General features: G+C 39.1%; 1 protein-coding gene across 1 annotated transcript in view; it reads left to right on the top strand.

The window, feature by feature from the left end:
- The window catches only part of nrg3b (neuregulin 3b), a 165,937-nt gene that overhangs the window by 120,111 nt on the left and 22,933 nt on the right, over positions 1-22,893 (top strand). Inside the window, exon 3 of the mRNA XM_034559401.1 lies at positions 20,530-20,603. Coding sequence (XP_034415292.1) covers positions 20,530-20,603 — 74 coding nt within the window. The remainder of the gene's footprint in view (positions 1-20,529; positions 20,604-22,893) is intronic.

Here is a 22,893-nt window from a genome sequence, read left to right as displayed (position 1 = left end):
CAGTTCTTTGTGCTTGTTTGGTCAGAATGCTTTGGCCAGTATAGAAGAGAGAGAAAGAGAGAGAGACGTGCATAGTGTTCTCTGCTGTGTTCATTTTACAATAACACTGTGGTTAGCTAATGCTTTTTCTCTTATATCTGAGTTTCCTGACCTCTTGTCCGGAAACACAATTATTAGAGAAACTTGTTCACACTATGGGACGAGCTCCAGTTGTACAGTTTAGGGGAAGGATGTTGTAACGTTTTAGGTGGGATAAGTGGATATGTGAGCTTTCCTTTGGGTCTAAAAAACCAGCGTAAACATGAATTCATGCCACATCTGCTGCAGTTACTGGCAGCTGTTGAGTGGCTTTGGTCGTGCAGCTCACTAATACAACTGATAACTACAACCCCCTTTTTCCAACCCACGTTTGCTAATATGTACCTTGAAAATTCAATTGTAACTTATAATCAGTTAAATTAAAAAACACTTTGTATTTAGCACTATTTACCCTGGAGGTGTGCAACACTTTATTTGCAATGACTTAGTAAGGAACAGAGAGCTCATTAAGGCAAAATTCAAAAACAGGAAATTGTGACTCATTTTGAGGTTCTCACGCAAAACGAGTGAATCACTGAAAAAGCTCATACTATCAGGCAATAACCCAAGCCTATGAGTTCCACTGTAATCAAGCACAGTACAGTACATGTTATAGCTTTTGGTGCACATGAATATTCTAACACAGGTATTTATTAAAGTGCTCCCGATTTAAAAATGAAAAAACATAATGAATTGAGCCAAGTATAGCTCACTGACCATGAACACTGAATTTGTTTCCAACAAACAGCCTTTTCAGATTTCAAAGCCTTTTCATCGTTCAAACATTTCAATAGACCTGGTTGAGTGAGCACACTTTATTTGGTCTGCTGCTTTTGATAATGCCAGAATGTAAAATCAATTGTGTCAAGGTTTAACAATCAAGCAGAGCTGAGAGTTTTCAGAAACTTGACATAAAGAATTCTGATTTCGGATCGCTTTCTCAGATTGTCTTCTTGGAAGATCTTAGAAGATCATGCAAAGTTATCTTTTGAATTTAAGTCCCTAAAGGTGTTTATGACCAGAGCATTGCAGTACATTTTTCAGCCAACACCCTTATTTTGTATTGAAAGAAATAGATCTAAAAAGATATTTCCTTCCACAGAACCTGTTCGAAAAGGAAAGTAGTATTCCGTTTAGCAATTCATGTACAGCAAACCCACAGTGGTTTCTATATTTCATCTGGTGCATGTAGAAAGGTGATTACAAAGAAAAAGGAAAGGGAAAGATCGCAGAAAAAGTCAAGCCGGGGAATGGAAACAGTGCTGAAACACAGCCAGTGCTCATTGTGCTTTTCTGAGGACCTAGATGGAACACCGAGCTGCTGTGGAAATCATGGTTTCAAGTTTGCTGTTGTTGTCGGGCTCTAAAAATCAATCAGGATTGTCAGGAATGCTGCTTGCAAGGCTCCAGGGATGACATTGTCAGTGTGTTGGTCAGTTATCCATCAGTTTCCTCCAGACTGAAATATCTTAACAACTATTGGATTAAGATGCAATTTCTTATTGACCTTCATTGTCTCCAAAAGATTAATCTAAATGTGGCTGGAATATTAGATCGTTCCCATTAGCATTTAGCGAAAAGCACTCCTGTGTTTGACTCTTCTTTCAACAACGTATGACTTACATTTGACCCTGATGATGTTGTGGCACACTTATGTATTTTATTTCAGGAGCATTAAGATATATAAATGTGAATACATTGTAACATATTAGTATATTTCATATGTGTGTCTTATAAATCTCCCATTATCATCCTCCTGACAGATCAAATGACCACACATCAGTCACGATAAATTGACATTCTCTTCCCAATTACATAATAATATCTTTAACAGCATAGGAAAAAAATAGGTAATGCTCAGCTGTGTATGACGCTGTCACTTTATATGTAGGCCACCTATTCCCAGAGCAGACACTGCACGATAGAAAAGACATTTTGAGTTTGAGTTCTGAACCTCAGCTCCTTTGGGGTAATCTCCAACGGATACATATCTGCTCGAGTCGTGCTTAACAATAGCTTCAGATGAAGTTAAGTGCTTATCTCAATTCTGACTAGTAGAAATAAATCAGTTAGACTGAGGGGAAGTCTAACTGCACCAAAGCACTAAATGATTACATTTCACCACAAATTAACTTCTGCACACGGTGAACAAAAATCACAAATTGGTGATACAATGTATAACTGTCGAAGAAGCAATTTTTTATTTAGGATCTATTATCTAACTAATTAGCGTATAGTATAGCCAAGCTAACCCTTCCTTAATACCTATAAGACACTTTGAAGTCACTTAGAAACTCAATCTTCTTTACAAACTGTGAAATATAATCTCATTATATCGAACATATCCCACTTGAAAACACAGAGCTGGTTGAAGCAAATCAACTGTGAGAGAATGCATGTTTATATAATCTCAGCGCACCAACGCACAACTGAAGTTGTGTTGCACGACTCCCAGGTGTTTAGAGCGTTCGCACGCTTGGATATAGGAAAGCATTTTTATTTGTTCACCTTTATCACATTGTTATCACACATATTTAATCGAAGTAGCTTAAATAATGGCAACATAGAGGAGCTCTTATAGAATATAGTGTATCTTTGGAGATCACAGTAATTGGAGCTCATTTTCTATAGCTTCAGAATGGGCTTTTTAATTTCATGGCAGTGGTGTTAATTGCAGTCATTTGAAGACAGCCATGATCTTTAAGTTCATTACATTCATAGAAGGAAAACATAGCATATACAATAAACATCCAACCCTACAACCAGCAGAGGAACTAGTAACCACAAGGCGAAGCATGCAGTTTAATTCCCCACATCTTACTCAATGTGCGCATTTGCTCTTTTCCCTCAGTTTGCTGGGAACAGCAGTCATGATAGCAGCCCTGAATGTCAACGATCGGGGAAAACCGTGTTCTTTAGTTCCTGAGCAGAGGTCCCCGTCAGGGTACAGATCAGCCACGTGACCAGCTGCTGTGACTCATTTCCAGCTCACTGGCATTAACGAGCAGTGCCCTTTCTGCTGGCGAGCGCAGTGTGGGAGCCGGCAAGCTGGCTCGACAGTGTGATAAGGAGGAGGGAGTGAGAAGGCTGATGCTGCTTTCATCGGAGAGAAGTCAAGGGTGGAATACATTCACCGACGCAGTTCTGCTCAGATAATTGCCTTGATAAAACTCATTCTTTGTTATTTTGCTTACCTGCTTAACTGAAGCTGTTAAGTGGTCAAATACTCTGAGAAAACATTGGTGTAATAACAATACTTTATGGCCGTTTCTATATTATTCAACTTCATCAAATATGCAAGCACAGTTTAATACAATGGGCCCGGGCTATGACGACAATACATGTCTACATATTAGGTGTTAATGAGATCAGAATGAAAGCAAAACAAGTATTTAAATGAAATAAGTTCATTTTGTAATTACTATGAGTGGAGTCTGTAGAGCCTCAAACAACTGGGAAGCAACACGACACAGGTTATAGCTCACTGATTCTAACATTTATTTAATTGATTGATTTAAATGTGTACCTCCTGTAGTTTTTCATAGGAAAGACAAAATATGAAAGCACAAAATTAACAGGAAGCACTAGTTGGGCCCATTTAGCAAAATAACCTCTAAAGCGGATGCTAACCAAACCAACACAGATCTGAAACGGTCATCTTTTCAGGGATTTGATCAAGTAATAAAGTGGAGAAAGTGTTATACTCTCTAATATATTACACAAACCAAACCACAGAAATGCCTCCTTTCTTGGAGTGCTATTAAGCTCAGACATCAGGCAGCACTCTGTTCCTGTCATGTGTAGCCACCGAGAGACAGGACCCAAACGCTAACAACTTTGAAAATAAACTAGTGGAATCATTTAAATTGAGGAATCACCAAAAAACAACAGGACTAACACAAGCGATCGAACCAGGACGGACCAACACAGGGGAATGACACAAACAGGGTTTAAATTTAATTTATATAGCGTTTTCCAAGGTACTCAAAGACACTTTCCATGTTACATTCATACACTGTAGACACAGCTACAGGGTTAAGTGTCTTGCTCAAGGACACATCGACTAGGGCAGGGATTGAACCGTCAACCCCCTGATTGAAAGACGGACCTGCTAACCACTGACCCACAGTTGCCTTGATCACTCCACGATGTAATCTTATCATTTCCGCCACTTCAAAGTAAAGAGATGGAGTGAGGGATCTTGAAATACCGCTTGCTAATTCAGCACTTGCATGATCAGTTATCCTGAAATGACACATGGTCAGACATCGAGGATTGCTGGCTTCATAGATGAAAACAACCTTGATTTTTTTTCTCCATTGAAAATTAGTATTTACTGGGCTCAATGAAATATATTTTGCTGACGTGTTGTTATTTTAGTGGCAGCAGAAGCAATTAACATCCCAGCATATATGTGCACAAACACACACAAACACACTTGGAGCTCTGGGATCCAGGCAAAGCTAATCAGCAGCGCGTAAGAAAGTAATTAGTAGCTACAGCAGCACCTCAAATGCAGTTAGAGGAGAAAATGTGTGCTTACTATAGACAGGTATAGGCGAACAAAGTAAAATGAGGCGGTTCACCATCACCTGTGAAACATAAATCTGTTTGAATACACGAGGATCTTCCCCTCCACAATGTCCTGTTCATTTGGCCTGTTTTAGTGTATTAGTTATTTTTATTTGTCCTCATTAATGTAACTATAAAGAGCGAGCCAAGAATCTGCTGTGATTTTCTGCATTTTGGATTCCAAATTCAGTCTCTGCCAAAAGGCGTACAATTGAAGATTTGTACCACTCTACAATGCAGTGCTAGTGATTGGTTGGACGACTGTAAGAGAGGCTGTGAGTAACGGCATGTGGTGCAGCAAACATAACAGATTATTAAAGGCTTTAATATATTTTTTACTAAATTCCTTTAAAACATTTAAATCACTGTCTGCATAACCAAAGTCAAACAAGGATGTGATTAGTGAGGAGATTAAGATATAACAGATTAGACTAGATAGACAAATTGTTGGATGAATGGATAGATAGTCCATTTATTCACTAAAATAATGTATTTCCATAGGTATCTGTATTTGTTGCGACACAAGATGCCGAATAATTACTTTGTATGTGGGTGTCGCATCCGAGATTCAGGCAGAGACAGCAAACCAGGAGTTCACTGACTCCACTAAAAAGCAGATAATCAGGGGAAGCATCGTTGTCCCTTGAAGTGTCATTCTGCTGGATTCAAAGTTGTTTTCGGGAGAAAGTTTAGTTGTAAAGCTATAAAGTATAACACATTACTGATACAACAATAAGATAGTAAGAAATACCGGGTTTTTTTGGCAGGGCAACTAAAGTCCTCCTTTACATTTCAGTCCTAGTTAATTTGGCGACACATGTGGTGACCGTGGTTACCGTACGCAGGTAAGAGGAAACACTCCTTGAACAGCTTTGTCATAAATACATCAGAAGAGTGACTGATGATCTGAGAACACTGCAGCCAGACAAACAAAAGGTTCTCCTAATAGATAAGGTAATCAATAATAATTGCAACCACAATCTGATTTCATGGTGCACTCAACAGTAGGACACAGTCAGTGAAGTCGGCTACGTTGCTGAGAAGTTGGAGGTGTGTGCAGCCTGTACCAGCTGTTCATCAACAGCTCACGGTGGCTATTCCATCTCGTTGTGTTACTCTGTTGCATAAAGTATGAATGACCCATCGTTGAAAAAATGGGAAGTATGGCCGCGTATTGTTTTGTTAGATGCATTTCGGATAAAAAATTGTGGTTAGCGTTAACCGTAGTGACAAATATATAGCGTTTGTTTTGGCTGCTTCACAGCTAACGCAACGCTGTGTTTTGCCAGTCGGATGCTTTTAATGTGAAAATGAATACAGCTCTGATACAGTGCAAAGGTAGGAAACAGTGAGGCTTCTATAAATGATATAAAAATACACTTTATTTCATGGTGCATCATCTCCTGTGAAGTAATCTGAATCCCACGCGGGAATGGAGTACGCCACTACCAGTAAAAAACTTTTATGTACGTGTAATTACTGGATGTAAATACATTTAATAGCTATTGTGGAAAAGATGTCGACCACAAGTAGTAACTGGAACACCTCGCTAGCCGAGTGGTTACAGCGTATGTATCAATCATGAAATCATGAACATTGTTGGGATCATGACTTAATTGGAACAGAATAAAGTTCCAAATGTTGAGTGTTATTTATAACTGGAATTCTGTGCATTGACTTTGAGGTCTTTCATTTCTTATTTCATCCATTCGTAATTATGGCCGATTTTCTTCCCCCTCAGTACCTGTCACTGTATGTAAAAAGGACATACATCTGTAATATTAACCATAATTAGACTCTCAAACCATGCGAGCAGTCGGCACAGCTGACTCGCTTGACAATGCTATCAGTACATGTCAGCTGGGTTAAGTTTCAAAAATGTTTCTCCCTATCAGCATGATTTCCTGAGCATGGGAACATCTAATTAGCCACCATCATTGGGGATGGAGCTTGACTGACATTGATGCACTCCACGTTGACGGTTTCCGTCTTATAATTCCCGAGACTCACCCACCCCCTTCATTTTCATTTCTTTTGCCCATACTTTTCATGTTCATCCTTTTAGCCGTGGTTTCAAAGTGTGACAGGGACAGATATAGTGGATTCCACCAAAGGCTAAACATGGAAGCGTATCCTCTGACGACTGCATAGTCAGAGCTTTGCTTACCTCAGACGGATGCACAATTTGTGTTTATTTTTGGGCAGTGAAACAAATGAGGGGAGTATCATTTTGATCTCTTTGCAGCAATTTTACACTCCTTCGAGATATTGCCATTCCAATGAAAAATGGCACTCCTGAAACATGTGCTAAATGCTAATTCAGATTTTTAACAAAGACCAATAGAGAGTTTTTGTGACAGTTTAATAAAGCATTTCTCCATCCTGTCCACTAATGAGTGTAAATATATAGCCCAGCAAGTCACACGGACCACACTGACCAAGCTGCATGGGATCATGGGTAATTAAATCAACAGAGGTCATCTATTTCTCAGCTTGAGCTACATTGGTAGAGAAAGGCAGTGCATCTCAGCTCCGGCTGGCAATAATAGCGAAAGCAGGGGAACTGAATTGGAATGTAATCAATACCAACTCATAGCTGTCCATGAGTTAAAAAATAGCCCCGACTCCCATGAAAAACTCACCAATAGGTAGATCATAAAATATTGGTGTATTTACAGAGTGTATAGTAAATATAGATCACACTGAAAATCTATAGGGTTGACATCTGCAGTGAGACTGTGGGGTTATTTCTCCAGCTCAATTCTCTTCCAATTAGCATTGCAGCTATAAGTTTGTTCTGCAGTCTCATGTTTCATTTTTAAATGTGAAATCCATTCCTTAAATCTTTTAGGGGGGATTTTTTGTTTTCTCACTGCCTAAGGACTATATTAGTTTTTTGTTCCAGCTGCCTGTCAGGGCTCAGATTTGTGCTATGTCGAAGCATTGACCTGCGTATCGTCTGGGTAATATTAACCATTTGACTGCACATCTGTTAATATTATAGCTCTAAACCTTTTTTAGGATGAAGTGGTACAACACATAGGATCTAAAATGCTGAAAAAGCTCAGAACTTGATTTTCTGGCAAGCAAAGTGAGGTGTGCAGGTGAATTGGGTTTTCACAGCAGATATCTTTGTGTGTTAAATTTGGTCACGAGTACAGTATCACAGCCACTCGTCCTACAGTTGTTAACTGACTGACTTGACTGATTAAAATGTGTATAATTAGATCCAGATTGTCGCTACAACATGGTTAGCATATTCAAATTGGGAAATTGGGGAGATTGCAGCGCTCCTTTGTTTCATGTGTAGCATGCATAGTGCTACACTACTGCAGTATATCCATAGTGCTGTTACTTAATTGGAGGTTTTATTCTGGCATGAACTTAAAACAAATGCTGTCTGTTATACATATATTAAAGCAATGAGAACTCTCTGTTGCTATCATTTAAAAGACAGTGGATGCTTAAAGGTTAAAAAGTACAAACGGGTCAGCTTTTTCTTGTTTTTCTTATTCGTGTGGCGATCTTGAAACTGTCTGTAATGATCTCGTTACTAAGGCTCTCACGGCTTCTATGACGCCCCCGAAGAGTCTCACTTCGTGATAAACACAGCTCTCGCTATACGGTTACAACAACCAATCATTTTGAGTGCGACAGTGTTTTCCTTGTGCACCCATCGATATGAACTTTACCAACAACAGGTGTAATAACCAAACTAACAGAATCCAGGTCTTATAGACAGTGTGGTCTTTATTGACACCCACACACATATTTAGGATGCAATCAGCCAGTATTATACTAGGAGGTATTGTATCGACATAATTAACCGGGAACAATAAGCACAATTTGAGTTTAAGCCGGGCTAAGATGTCATTCATTGTGTTTGACAGTATGTTGCGTAGCGGTGTCTGCCTACAGGGTACAGAAATGTGACCATCTATTTAGGGCTGGTTGGCTGAGGCAGTCAGATTGATCACAATGGGAGCAATCTTTTTTTTTTCAGACTCTTGTTTGGGTTCTGCTCAACAGCAGTGTAAACTGTTCCAGTATTCTCTATTAGAGCACACGGCTCTAAACCTCTCACACTTCTAGGCCGCTTGCAGGGGCACACATACCACACTCAACACATGGAAGGCACAGTAGGTGTGTGCAGCCAGTTACTTTAGGATGTGCACACACACACACACACACACAAACACACACACTCATCTTATTACATCGTGCCTCAGTGTGAGAGTAGTTATAAAGGAGTATAATCCATCTTTTACAGCTGATACTGTAGCTTACCCAGAGGGTCAGACAAAGGCCTGCCTTGACGGTGCTGTGCACCCGCGATGTGTTTTAGGGTATTTGTTTGCTTGTGTGTTAGTATGTGCTTTTGAGAGTGTGCACGTGTAGGTCCTTTGGAGGTCATCAGAATTTGCAATGATTTAAACTCATGCTGAACGTAGCAGACAGGATTAAGGTTGTGGAGGCAGATGTTAGCAGCATCCAAAATATTGGGCACAAAAGGCAGCAGCGTCCTCTTCTTTTTTCTTTTTTTTTTTACAGAAAATATTTATTTTAGAGCTAAAAAAATAAATAAAATGCTGTGTCCCTACTCGACAGTGGGTGGGCCTGGAGTGGAAATGGGGGAGGGAGCCAAAGCTCAGCAATTGGCAGACAGAAAATTAACCCAACTTGGTGAGCTCCTGATATGAATGCAGATCGGAGGAAACACCTGGAGCCGCGTGGCGCCATGGCTTTTGCACTCTGTTATGCATCACAGAGCAGAATGATCCCCCAGATACCAGAACCAGAGGCAGATTTGTACTATGTAGGGCAAGATGAGAAGCGGGGAAATGGGCTTAACTAATACCATTGATGTTTGTGGAGAAAACCACAACATAATCCTGTGTGCATGATAGTAGTATTTACTTGCAGCTCCTGAGGGCATTCACAGTGTCAGTGTTTTCAATTCATTTCTAATGTAACAATCATTTAATGCAGAACTATTGACTGAAAATGCAACTATTAGTATCAACATACATGTGGTTTACCACCAACAGGAAAGTTATGAAGTGGTAGATGAGCTAGTTTAGAGTTTGATTTTTTAACACTTGTTAACACACTTTATAATCCTAGCTTTTTATAAGTTCTTTACAAATATAAACATTAATAATAATAATACTATTTACAACACTTACTATCATAATTAATCTTAATTAGGAGCGCGAGATGGTTTTATTGTTAATCATCATGATGACTTATCATGCTCTCATTTAAGTGTAACAAAATAAAAGTTTTTGTCTCATGTCTCACGTGACTTTACATTTACCACATTGTGATATGACGGACTAATTCCTCGATTTAATTGTTAAGTTGTTTGGTAAAATCGTAAGAAATGGCCATCGCGGTTTCTCATTTCTTTTGTTTGTCCGACCATAATGCACAAAACTTTAATTTACACAGACAATAAACAAAAGAGAGGCAGCACTCCTTATCGTGGGGACAAGATTGATGAGCCTGCCATGGTTCACTGTGAGTCTCATACGAGCAAAGGTAAACTCTAATAGGGTGCCATGACAGTGTTTCCAGAAAGGTTGATACTTTCTGTCAAGTGTTAGTCAAGTCTACTGTAAACCTCCCCACAGCCTCTCACCCTATTATTACACTACAATCATGTGTTAATAGCAATGTCTTCTCCTATAAGACTAAATTGCCAGTGTGCAGCAAACCCAAGAGGCGTCTGCATTTAATGCTGCACTTATTTACAAACTGAAGCACTTGTTTAGATAAAGGTCATTTCTTCTCGGTTATCGGACGGTGGCACCATTACTGTTCATATTCCAAGAAAATGTGAGGAAATAGAGATTGGTAAAGGCATCACAGATTTCATAAGCAAATAATGAGCACCATTTCATGCTTATGCAAAGGACAAGTATCTTTTACTTATAGAAATTACTTTCTGAATTGTTTTCATATATATATATATATATATATATATATATATATATATATATATATGTATATATATAGTAGTTGTCATATAAAGCTGCTTTTCAGAAGACTTGCTCCTTCTAAATATTAGAAAGCATGTAAAGCAAAAGCATGTAAATAGTAGTTATCATTCAGCTCTGCGACACCGTTTCAATCGAGTCAAGATTAAAATGCACTCAAGTCATGTTTCCTCCATGTAACATGCAAGAGATCTAAAGAACTCGGTGAGGGTCACCATCTCAGAGACCCAGGTCCCCATGTATACAATGTGTGAAGACAGGGCTATGATTTTACATACCTCTTCACTAACTCATTACCAGTAGGAGGTGAATTATTCAGGTCACTCTCGCTCCAGCTGTGACTATGACAATCCTTGGCAATTTAGTAACGTTGAGTCAAACCGACTATTTGCAGATAACAATTAAACTCAATCACTCACAGTAATGACTCATGTTAGGACTGTATTTTCTATTTAGGGTTACAAACAACACAGTTGAACTTAATTACGTTTTCATTGGCTCCAGTCCTAAAGGGGCATGTAGATGATATCAAAGAAGATAAGCTTTTACACACCTCGTTGACAAGCAGGGGTTTCTGTTTTTCTTCCCCCACTCTCTTGCCATCTCTCTTAATTACTGTTTAATAATCACATTATGTTCTCTCAAGGTGCAGTTCAAACCCCCTTTTCTAAATGCTTAATGTACTGCATCATAGTGGAGGCAGCCAACAGGCTATGTTGTCTGGCGCTAGCAGTCGCTTGAGAGAGGAGGAGAGGTCTAATGAATAATATAGAAACATCTGTGATGATCCAGGAGGATATTGTTTTGATGTATCTCATAAGCTTCATGATTGTCAGGATGATCCCAGTCAAAATGTTCAGGCAGTTATCTCTCTTATCAGCTTAGAACAAGTCATCATTAGATCAACACACGGAAACATAGTTGCTTTGAGTTGAGTGATTGCAGCTAAAATGTGGGTATCTAAAAGCAACTTAACGTGAAGTTGTAAGCCTGTATCTGCATCGCTTGCACTCGAATTCTCCATTTTTAGTTCACAGCACACCATAACGAATGAAGAGCAAGAGGGATAGATCCATCATAATACAGTTTGAGGTAATGCTCCCTGGTGAAAGCGCTTTATGGAGAAATGTGTTGCTTTTATTTACAACCCAGCTCATCTTCTTTTTGTCTCTTTAGCGTGTCCATTGAGCATGTAAGATTTATTTATAATTGTATAAAACTAAATCAGAAACCACCCCGACTTTCATTTTTACCCCTCAAAACACCTACAACAAATGTAGTTTTACCTCAGTAGAAGCTGTTATCAGTTAGAGCTCCTATATTTATTGTAGCACCTGAAGATATTACTCATGCTCATGGAGCATGACTCATATGACATTATTAACAGAAACATGGTGCTAATAGCAACACAGCTGCATTGGTAGCCTTCAATGGCACTTGAATTGCCTAGTTGTTGAAATGTGCTATACAAATATACTTGCCTTGCCTTGAATGGCACTTACTTATGGCATTTTTGTAGTTTAGCTTTCTTGAAGAAATGTTACTTTCTTTATTCTTGTTGTTCTGAGTTCTCATGGTTGAATGCACTTATTGTAAGTGGCTTTAGATAAAAGCATCAGCTAAATTGATATGCAATGTAATGTAATGTTATCCACGAGGCCTTCACTCTGTGGAAAATGAGCTACGGCACCTGTTAACAGACCCACAATAATTGATGATGAAGTCTTCTGCAAACACACCAGATGATCATCATCACCACAAACACAGCTGATTGATGGTAACGGCTAATTGCTGTGTTAGATATGTATGGAAATATTCAAGCAATACACTTTTACATTTTTTATTATGAATCACAAGGTGGGAAGCGTGGAAGGTTACTCGCAGGGGTTAATAATACACAATGCAGATGTCTCGTATTGTAAAGGGTCGAAAGTGCAAATATTTTGAATATTTTACCTGCTGTGGAAATTCATCCTTATTTTTCAAGAGGTTATAGCTATAAAGTATTACGCTCTTCAAAACAGAATAGTGTTTCCCCCGTCTGCCAGTATATTTTTTGCAATTGTGTGCACATACATGCACATACACACATACACAGAGAGAGAGAGAGAGAGAGAGAGAGAGAGAGCAAAAAGGAATCTCTAAAGATGAAGAGGAATACATCCCCTCAGCCCCCCCCTTTCGTCTGTCTCCCCTCGCCCTTTTCTTCCCCCTCTGTTATCTCTGGCCCTTTGAAACAGCACCTGTTACAGACTCGCAGCTTGGGAGCACCGTCGTGATGCAGTGTGCCTCTCCCGCGTGATACACTGCCAGCTCCCACTTTCACAGTCAGCCCCGCTTATGTGCGAGGCAAACAAGCTGGGACGTCTTCATCCTCCAGGAGCTTAATGACTACTTGGAGCATCCCGATACGAGATAGGGCACGCCAGACCAGAACAGTGTGTGCTGTGTGTTGCACTGTTTGTGCCCCGTGCGCCTGTTGACATATTTCATTGTGCTAGTTGGTTCAGATGGCATTTGATAGTGAGGCTGCATAAAGTGTGTGTTTATCTTGATGAATGCAATGGCTGCAGCAGCCTTGTTTACTGTCTTAGCTAATGAAATTGTAATGATCCCCGCAGCGAAATGGGGACATTGCAGCAGCAATTATAGCAGACGACAGCTCAAGAAAATGCAATATACAATAAACACTTTTCCCCAGCAAAATGTCTTCAGGAGAAGATCCAAAAAGTAGGGAAACCTTTAAAAAAAAGGAATGAGGACAGTATAACCTTATAAACTTTATTAACAATGTATTTACTCTAACAGTAAAGTGGATCATTAGTCAGGAGCCCAATGAAGCTGTAATTAACTCTCGTAGAGTTAGGATGCAGTATCTGAGACAAACGGTTGCTTGACTGACACTCTAGATTTTAATCACAGCATTATAGCACTATATATCACACATCAAACTTTTCATGTCCACAGAAAATGAACTAGCTTTATTAGTGCTCTGTTTTGTCATCAAAGTAATTAGGTCTACCTAAATTTATGATGCCAATTATTTAACTGCTTTGCCCCGCATCATGTTCAAATCCACAAATTCGCAGTTATTTTGACGGGAGGAGAAGTTGCTCGGCGACAGCCATCCTTCTAGCTTTACTTCTTTCGGGCCTCTTCTCTGTGAATCATTTAAGTTTTCAACACAGACACATCCTGGCGGCGGCATATCACTCTTGTATGTAAACAGCTCACACGCAGTAATAGACATCCATCAAATCCGCTTACGGTATAAATCATGTCCAACGTACCTTCCCTGCTGCACTGCTGCAAAAGACGGATAGAGATATGTATGGCTTATGCGATGAAAGTACAAGGCTGTCTTTATTGGAGGCATTTTGGTCTATCATGTTTGTTTTTTTAACCAGAGAACAATCTGGGCAGATTGCAGCCAACTCATAGCTCTTCTTCCCTCGTACCCCATCAATTACAATGAGAGAAGTGTCAACCACTGATTAGGCTTTGATTTTGATAGTGAAACGTGTGTGTGTGTGTGTGTGTGTGTGTGTGTCTGTGTGTGTGTGTGTGTGCATGACTGCGTGTGTGTGTGTGTGCGTGTGTGATATGTTTATGTGCGTATTTCTTATTATAAAATAAATTCGATCGCTGGAGGTCTACTTGTTTTCTGCTCATACAAAATTGATTTTATATAGTCATCCCGATCTTCCCAGTGGTAAAAATGTGGCTTCAAATCAACTGCCGACCCTCATCTTCCTCCTGTACTGTAGTCACACACTTGATATAATAGGTTGGTATCTCATTCTACAGCAGAGGCTATATCTCAAAAATGAGCAAATTAAAATACCACAGTAGTCATCATCCCCACACAGTGAGTGGACTTTAAATAATTTATTTCAATATTTAGCAATTAACATAATAGCATATTGCATCTGTGCAGGCCATCCATATGCAAATGTTGATTTTATTATGCATGACTCGTAGGTCAATTTTATGGAAATTAAGGGTAACGCCCAATTCAGTAATACTTATCAACATCAACTGCACCAGTTGGTAGACAATTTGAGAGGTGGCAGTGATTCAAAAGACTTGCTGCAGTGTGATAAATTTGCCTATTGACTGTGACAAGAACCCCTGCTGCCAAATAATGATTGCCTTTGATAGAGAGACTGAAGAAAGTCATTTCCAAGAATAAGAATCAGGTGATTAAGAGAAAATGGTTTCAGTCCAACATTATCTGATTCAGATTATTTGTAGATACGTTCTGTTAACTTCCCAGTCATCATGCGTAGATAAGATCAAGTGCTTTGTTTAAGTAGAATACGTTGTCTCCTCTTAGGTTGTGTGGTATGTCTTGAGTCATTAGTTTATGCAGGAAAAATAAGTTATTCATTTCATTTTGGCAAACAGAGCTAACAAACTGATGATAATGTCCTGCAGTTCAGGGATAGACAGCTTTAGTCATAAAGCCCAGTCATATATAGTCCAGATAAATCAAGACTGTTGGAAAATATTTTCATATCGAGTGTGAGGCTTTGACCGTGCTTACTCATGGCGTAACCATAATGTTGAACCCTACGGGAGGCCAAATCTTCTGATTAAAGATGGAATTTTATACACAGCTACATGACTCGATTTCAGCTACCAGTAACTCAGAATATAGACACCATGAAAAACAATAGTTGCCATATTTAAATGATCATATTTACTATGTGAAGCTACAAACAGTATATGGACGTTCATTTACTTAACATGTGTTCTTTTATCCTTCAAAAGTTTACATAAACAACATAGAGAGAAAAACATGTGCAGATTTTACAATTGTATTTGAATATTATTATCTCCGTGTTAGATGACTTTGGATGGATCATTTATGTGATACGAATAATTACTCAATTGAGAATACAATTTTAACACAAGGTCAATTTTAACACAAGGTCCATTATGCAATTCTTTGTTTCCCCTATTTTAGTTTGTCTGTTCTGCTTTACTTTGTATTTGTAATTTTCTATTCCTCTATTGTGTTTATTGCCTATATGGCATTGTCTCCTTTGCCTCATGTATTTTCTGAAATGTTTACTTGTATTGATGTTATGTTTCACCTTGCTTCTATGTAGAGCACTTTGTAAACCCTGAACTTATTATTGTTATTATTATTATTTAGCACCTTTTCTTGAGCTTTGAATCACTTGCTCTCCATCATCAGATGCAGAAACTTTTTAAATATAATTTCTAAGGTCAAGAATGAACTTTGAACCACAGCTTTAAAGCCAGAATGGATAATAAACCCTTCAGCAAATAGGCTTATTTGCTTTCTTGCCAAAAGATTGATAGGACTCTCATGTCCAGAAGCTGGTTATCTAATTCACTAACAGTAACATGTTATATCTTCCTTTCTCATCCGTACAACAACTTAAGCATAAAAGCCAGGTGGTTGTGTGTATCTGGGCGACTTTTTCTTGGCTGGGCATAATTTCACCCTGTTTTCAAACTCAATGCTAGGCTAGGAAAACCTCCATGCAGGTTTTACTGCACAGGCATGCGAGTAGTATTGATTATCTTATCATGTCTCTGCCAAAAAAACTTTCACTATACTTTCAGCATAAACTGTGCAACAGAATTTCCCATTGTTAACAGATGCTGTCTAAAGTGAGGGGAAATTATCAATGGCCACTGTGGCCATTGTACATCAAAGAGTGAGTTAAAAGCCTGAGTGGATGTAGTCAGTACGCACTGAACGCTGCACAGAAAATATGGACTGATTTCATACGACATGCGGAAGTTGGGCAACAGGGAATAAATCGCAAACGGGGATTAAATGAAAAGTTTGGTTGACATGATCACATTCCCATTACGTCCCCCCCTCCTTGAACCTCTTTTCCCTCCCCTTGCACTCAAACCATCCTCAATTTTTCTTCACGCTAATTAACAGGCAGGGTGGTGATTAGTTATGAGGCAGCGCTCCCCACCCCTCCGTCATCCTCCAGACTCAGAGGCGTGTTTTCTCCGTGACTTGAACATGTGTTAAAGGCAGCTGGGTAGTCACAGCTCCGGAGCAGTTGGGGAAAACATGCTCCGACTCTATAGCTGCTGCTCATCCACACAGCGGCTGCAGGATATGAACACACACACACACACTTGAGAAAGCAGTCTCATGGAGCCAGAGCGACACGCACACACACACACACACACACACATCTGGGTTCTCTTTGAGATATGACCCCCTTTTGAAACAAACAGACGCGCACACACACATACATACAAGCTCTCGTTCCCCCATTGCCCACAATGGAAGATACACGCCCAAACACATACTCGAAGTACGTCATTATCTCACATTGTTTATCATCCATTCGACGCCATGTTCACACAAACACATTTACAAGGCATTGTTTGCATCTCACTGAGGGATGGCTGAGCTTGTTTCACAGTGCTACAACGATGGAAGGAGGAGAGAGTTGGAGACGTAGACAAACAGAAAGCGAGCCCAGACGTAAACAGATAGCCAGACAGGCATTCTGCCTTTGGGTTCGTGATTCAGAATACTAACAAGGCGTCTCAGGGATAGAAGGTGATAAAGGACAGAGCCAGGCAATGGCAGGGGAGGGACGATTTACCCTTGAAATCTGTTGAATTTGTACGGTACATGATTGGTTGTTTGACTTTGACTGGCGCTCTGACAGAGAAGGGACAGTGCTTGAGTTTAATACCAAATCAAGGAATCCGTTTTTTTTAACTGCAACTAAAGGGATGCCCAAAGGTTTGTATCTGGCAACCCAGAACATATCAGCATCAACAAGGTTTCCTGTGATATGTATGTGACAACTTTTCTGACAAAAGATGAACTTTGTATGTAGGATGAATATATGTGTTATAAAAGAAACTCCAGTTCCTCCCGGGATTCTGTTATTTTTAAATCCCAATGCGGCCTTGTAATAATTACTCCCATAGAAAAGCAGTTTTAATCTGGTAATTATTCTGATATTTTTTGCATTAGTCATTTGGATCGGTGCGTTGCACATATGACATGTTATTTCGCATATTCCATTTCACTGTGCAATGCGTGGTCTGATTTAATGGTGTATCGCTATTGTAATTAATGATGATTTTTAAAAGGGATATTCTGTTTCATAATTCTTTTCAAATCACTTAAATCCTGTTGGCTTTCGCTGTCGATTTTGTAAGATGCATATTGAGTGCATTACGTACAAGGAACATTGCACTATACTGTATTATGCAATTGATTAACAAAACAAGCCCTGCCTCACAAATACTCAGTGAACAAAAGCTGGTTAATATGTATGAAACGAATGAACTACGGTATCATCTGCATAACACGATTTGTGCCAACAATGAATCCTTCAATTAATTTGGTCATCATATCTACCGTGAAGGAGCATTTCCAAAAATATCTCCATAAAACTGCAATTGTCAGACCAAGATATTGTCATATTATTGTTATAGGTATTATTGGTCTATTAGTAGCGAAGTGTGCTGCTCTAGAGGACAATATAACATTTTCTCATTGATTTGTTTATATGGTGTGAAAGAACAATTTCCCAGGGACTTTGCGTTTTTTTCTCAGTCCGATTTCAAGGTATAGAAGGCCGTCTGTGGGAGAGACAATGACAGGAAAGAATCAAGTTCTTTATCCCCTCCTTTTCTTGCCTGGGCAGATAACTATAGAGGTTTTCAGTTTTTATTTCATAAATGAAAAAAAGAATTTGAGTTTTGTTAAGGGTATATTTGACACATCCGTTGAACAGTAATGAGTTGCACTTTAAAGGTGCAGTTAGAGAGTTTTTACTGCCTCATAATACAAATTGACTGTTTCAACGACCATGCCCTGCAGCTTGACAGCAGCGTTGTTCGCTGTGAGCGGTACTGAGACTTCAAAAGCTTTTCAAACTCACTTTCTAGCAAACCCATGATTTAAAATGTGTTGTGCATTTCAATTAGATTTTTGTGTGGCTATAATCAGTATTTTTATAATTACAATGGAACAAATGAGTATATGTGATGGAAGGGGAAAGGGTCACTTTTAATGAAGAACGACTCTGCAGATCCACTCAGCTGTATGAAGAATTACAATTTCTTTAAACTCACTGATTTGGTTTTCTGGCGCCCAACTTTATTGTTTTGATTAACTCCCCACGCTCTCGTATTCTGTCATTTCCAGAAACAGCAAGGCTGCTGTTTTCAGCAGAAAAGCTCTAAAAACCCCACTGTTATCGCTCCAGTACCAAAAGACAAACATCCTGGTGAACATAGTGGAACATTTGTTCAATTATGTTCACCAGGATGTTTTTCAAGAAACCACGGGAGGAGCATTTTCCTTTGGAGCCACGACATCACCAAAACAGGTGCAAAATCTGGACAGCCAGATGCAGGTGCATTAGCACCAATATCAGATTTGAGCCAGCACAAGATAAGAGGACCATATACTGTATCCTATTTATTTTTATCAATTGTGAAGTTCCATTCTGCATTACAGAGGAAATAGGAGGTGTAAGAAACTGCACATAATGAGCTGAGACACATTGAACAAATAAAAGCTGAAACTACAGCTTGAGATGTAAAAACAAAACAATCTTACACAGTTTTCACTCTTATCCAACTCAACCAACAGCTTGTGCTGCTCGGTTTGTTTTACAGAGCTCAGCTGTTGTTTGTATTGTTGTTTTTTATTTCTCTTCAAGCTATCAGATTGAGCCAAGCCGAGTGAGAGCGAATGGTCGCCTTCCGCCTGTCACTCATCCAGGACATAATACTGTATATGAAAGCGGTGACACCGGTGGAAATGTGGTGGACAGATATTTTCGGATAAGCTAAAATCCGCGCAGTTTACCAACAATATGTCATCGACCGATGGAATAGAGAAAATATAGACAACTCTGACATATCGCTCACTCAAGTACAAGTTTATGTTGAAAGAGACACATCAAAGCAAATCCCCCAATTGTCTCCCCTAAGCCGTGAAAGAGCAGAGGGATGGATCAGCCCACTCAATGTGCTCAGTGTGGCCACTACTGAAGATAGACATAAAAAATGCCTAAGTCCTCTTTGAGACAAAAGCTATTGAGAATTGTACCAAACTAGGACTGAGTGCAGAGGGACAACACCAAACTTTATATTTCTGACCTGATTTGTTTGCGTAACTTTACAAGTTTTTGTAAAAATAAAACCAGAACAAACGTTTCATTATTTTTCATTCTTTTATTTTGTTCAGTTATCAGCACAGGATTGGTAAACAATACCCAATCATTAACTGGAATGATACATGTATAATAATGTAGAACGATGAGGGTATTACTGTTGACTTCAAAATGTCATAATTTCACGAGATATATATTTATGACAGTTGCTGAGGGAACTGCAGGCGTCAACAGTGGAGAGATATTTATTTGCAGATGAAGGAAAATATCTGGACTGTGCCAGGACGTTGTTTATATGAGCGTTCCAACTATGGCAGCTTCCCTTCCGCTGTAGATCTTGAGTTGTCTGCATCACGCCAAGTACTCTCCATCCCAGTACCCCATTTATTCCACTGGGACCTGGCATTCCTGTCAGTCATGTGCTATCAGTGAGGCTGCAGATGCTGCTTAGGCCTGCCCAACTATCTTCCCCTTTCCGTTCTCTTTCTTCTCACCCCACCCCTCTCGACAGTTTCTGTGTATCTCCCTCTACCACCTCAGTTCTCAATGAGCACTCGACTTTTTACCATCCATCCAGTCTTTGTTCCTGGTTTCCTCTTCTTAACTTTCCTTATATGGAAGTCTGATAGTTCATGCTGTACTCGAGAGCCTTTTTGTTTGATTTGTCTTACTTCTAATCTTGCTCTCCGTCTCTTTTTTTCTTCTCCCTCTCTCCCTCTCTCTCGCAGGTGTAAGGAGGGCTACCATGGACTACGCTGTGACCAGTTTGTACCCAAGACAGATGCTCTCTTGTCAGACCCAAGTACGCTCTCTTTTCTATTTCATACCCTACGATACCAGTGTATTGATCTCCGGCATGAAAACACATTCCAACATGAGCAGATCTCTGACGGTCCCGTATCAGTCAACGAGATGAATATAAATCAAGTGAGAGCCGCCTCACATGAACTCGTAGTCCTCAGGGCCCTAGGCCTTAAAGAGGTGAAGGTGGCAACCAAGAACACAATGTCGCCGGTTCGTGACCAACCGGGGACGTTGTTGTCCCTTTCCATCTCTCTCTCACCTTGTTTCTTCTCAGTTTTTTTTTTTTACTGTCAACTCAATAAAACCACAAATATACTTTTAAGAATCGTATTTCAAGTAAAGAGAAAATGCTTATCATCAAATAAATTTGATGATAAGTCTCTGAGCTAATATAAGTACCAGCTAACATGAAGATATAGCTGATGTATAGAGTCTAACAGGTAATGTTACAGTATTTACTTCATAAGAACAGATGTTTCAGTCGCTCTATCATCTACATTAGGCTTAATATTTCCATTTCCTTTTTCATAACACGTGGTGATACATTTATTAATAATGTGGAGATTTTCATTTTAATCTGAATTTGGACATTATTAGAGCCCTAAAACATGATTAAGTTACTGGACACTGCTCTTCTTTATTGGCCCACATAGGTACAGAGCCACCATTTAGATTTTAGAATTTAAAACCTGTGCATAAAACCTCCTGTATCTTTTATTACAGTCTTTAATCTTGCTTTGCTTTAGTCTCGCTAAAAGGAAGGAATGTCTTCAATTACCTATTCTTCATGAAAAACAATTCCCCGGGAGTCTTTGAATCCCCATGACGGCTGTGTAGAGTAGTTACAAAATAAAGCAAAAGTCAGAGGTACAAGGAAGAGAAATTGGTGGCCCAGAGCCTTCCCCATGAGGCTGCGGCTTTACAAATGCACAGTTTTGTGAAGTGGCTTGGCTCCTCTGCACCAAGAGTCAGAGAGTAAACGTAACTTATATTGCCTTCTGTTTGATGCCACCAGGCCCAATGAGAGTCCATTACTGGGGTCACAAGCAAGCGTATGTATGTGTTTTTTATTCAGTCAATCATCAACAAGTAAAGCGTCAGAAAGCATGTTTCTTTCTCCCTCATTGCAGCCAGTTTTCACAGTGGAATTTATTTGGTCTTCTATGGTCAGGCATCCATTTCTGTGCCTGTCCAGCTCAGGAGATTTTATGTTGCTCTTTGAGATAAGGTGAGTTGTATTGTGTTGCCCAATAATGCACAGCAGATTACAACACATTTATGGTAGGTTTGCATTTATTAAAAATGTATAAGACAATAAGTCTCAGAAGGCCAATTTTAAAATATGCTTTGTTTGATGTGATACGTTTATATGCCATTTTATGCACATAGTTTATAGCATAGCAGACTCTGTGATAGAATATGCTGTACATACATTTGTTGTTGGATACAAATTTAGAAACTATATTTCCTGCAGCACCTCTATTTTAAAATATAGCAGGCTTGAAGCAAAAAGTGGATTTTTCAGTAAATTAAAGATACAAAAAGCCTTTCAGATGACCAGAAAACGTTGTTTTAGGGACATGCATCTTCTATAGCTGAAGATAAGCCTTTGACAACGGGTAACGAGAGTAGGAATATCCCAGATAACAGCATTAACTGCTATGTTACAAAACTACAATTGCACTGTTGTTTTGTATCCAGAGTAGTTTAAGGCCCTTTTTCTTCTTACGGCCTCCTAAAACAAAGCAATTTTTTTTTTAGTCCTGTTGGGTTAAAATGATCCTTATCCTTCACAAAAAAACACAATAAAGATAATAATTTTGTATCTGGGGTGTCTACCAACCCAAAAACTGTAAAAAACAAAAATACAAGGATTCACCTGAAAATGAGAATACTATGTCTCTTTAAATGATTATTACTAAATTAGAATAGAAGAAAGACTTAAAAGAATGAACGTCTCCAGCTTAAACTACAAAAATGTGGAGTTAAAAAAGGTTCGGGGGGAATAAATATGTATTTAAATAAAATATATGTATTAACATTTCCACATGTCACAGCTATTACTGAATGTACACAAAACTCAAGCAAAAAACATCACCTCCCATCACAGATGTTTCATTAAATTAAGCTCCAAAGTCAACTCCTGTGGCCTAGAAACATCCACATCCACCCCCGCTGCATAAACTATATATATGTATATATCTTGTTATGATATGATCTTAAGTGCAGCCTTGTCAGACTTGTCATGAAAATATAAGGATGTCATGGAAAGCAAGGAGTTAGTTACT

Source organism: Cyclopterus lumpus, chromosome 19, assembly GCF_009769545.1.
Source record: "Cyclopterus lumpus isolate fCycLum1 chromosome 19, fCycLum1.pri, whole genome shotgun sequence".
NCBI classification, from domain to species: domain Eukaryota; kingdom Metazoa; phylum Chordata; class Actinopteri; order Perciformes; family Cyclopteridae; genus Cyclopterus; species Cyclopterus lumpus.
Note: the sequence above shows the minus strand (reverse complement) of the source record. Positions and strands in the feature narration are given on the sequence as shown.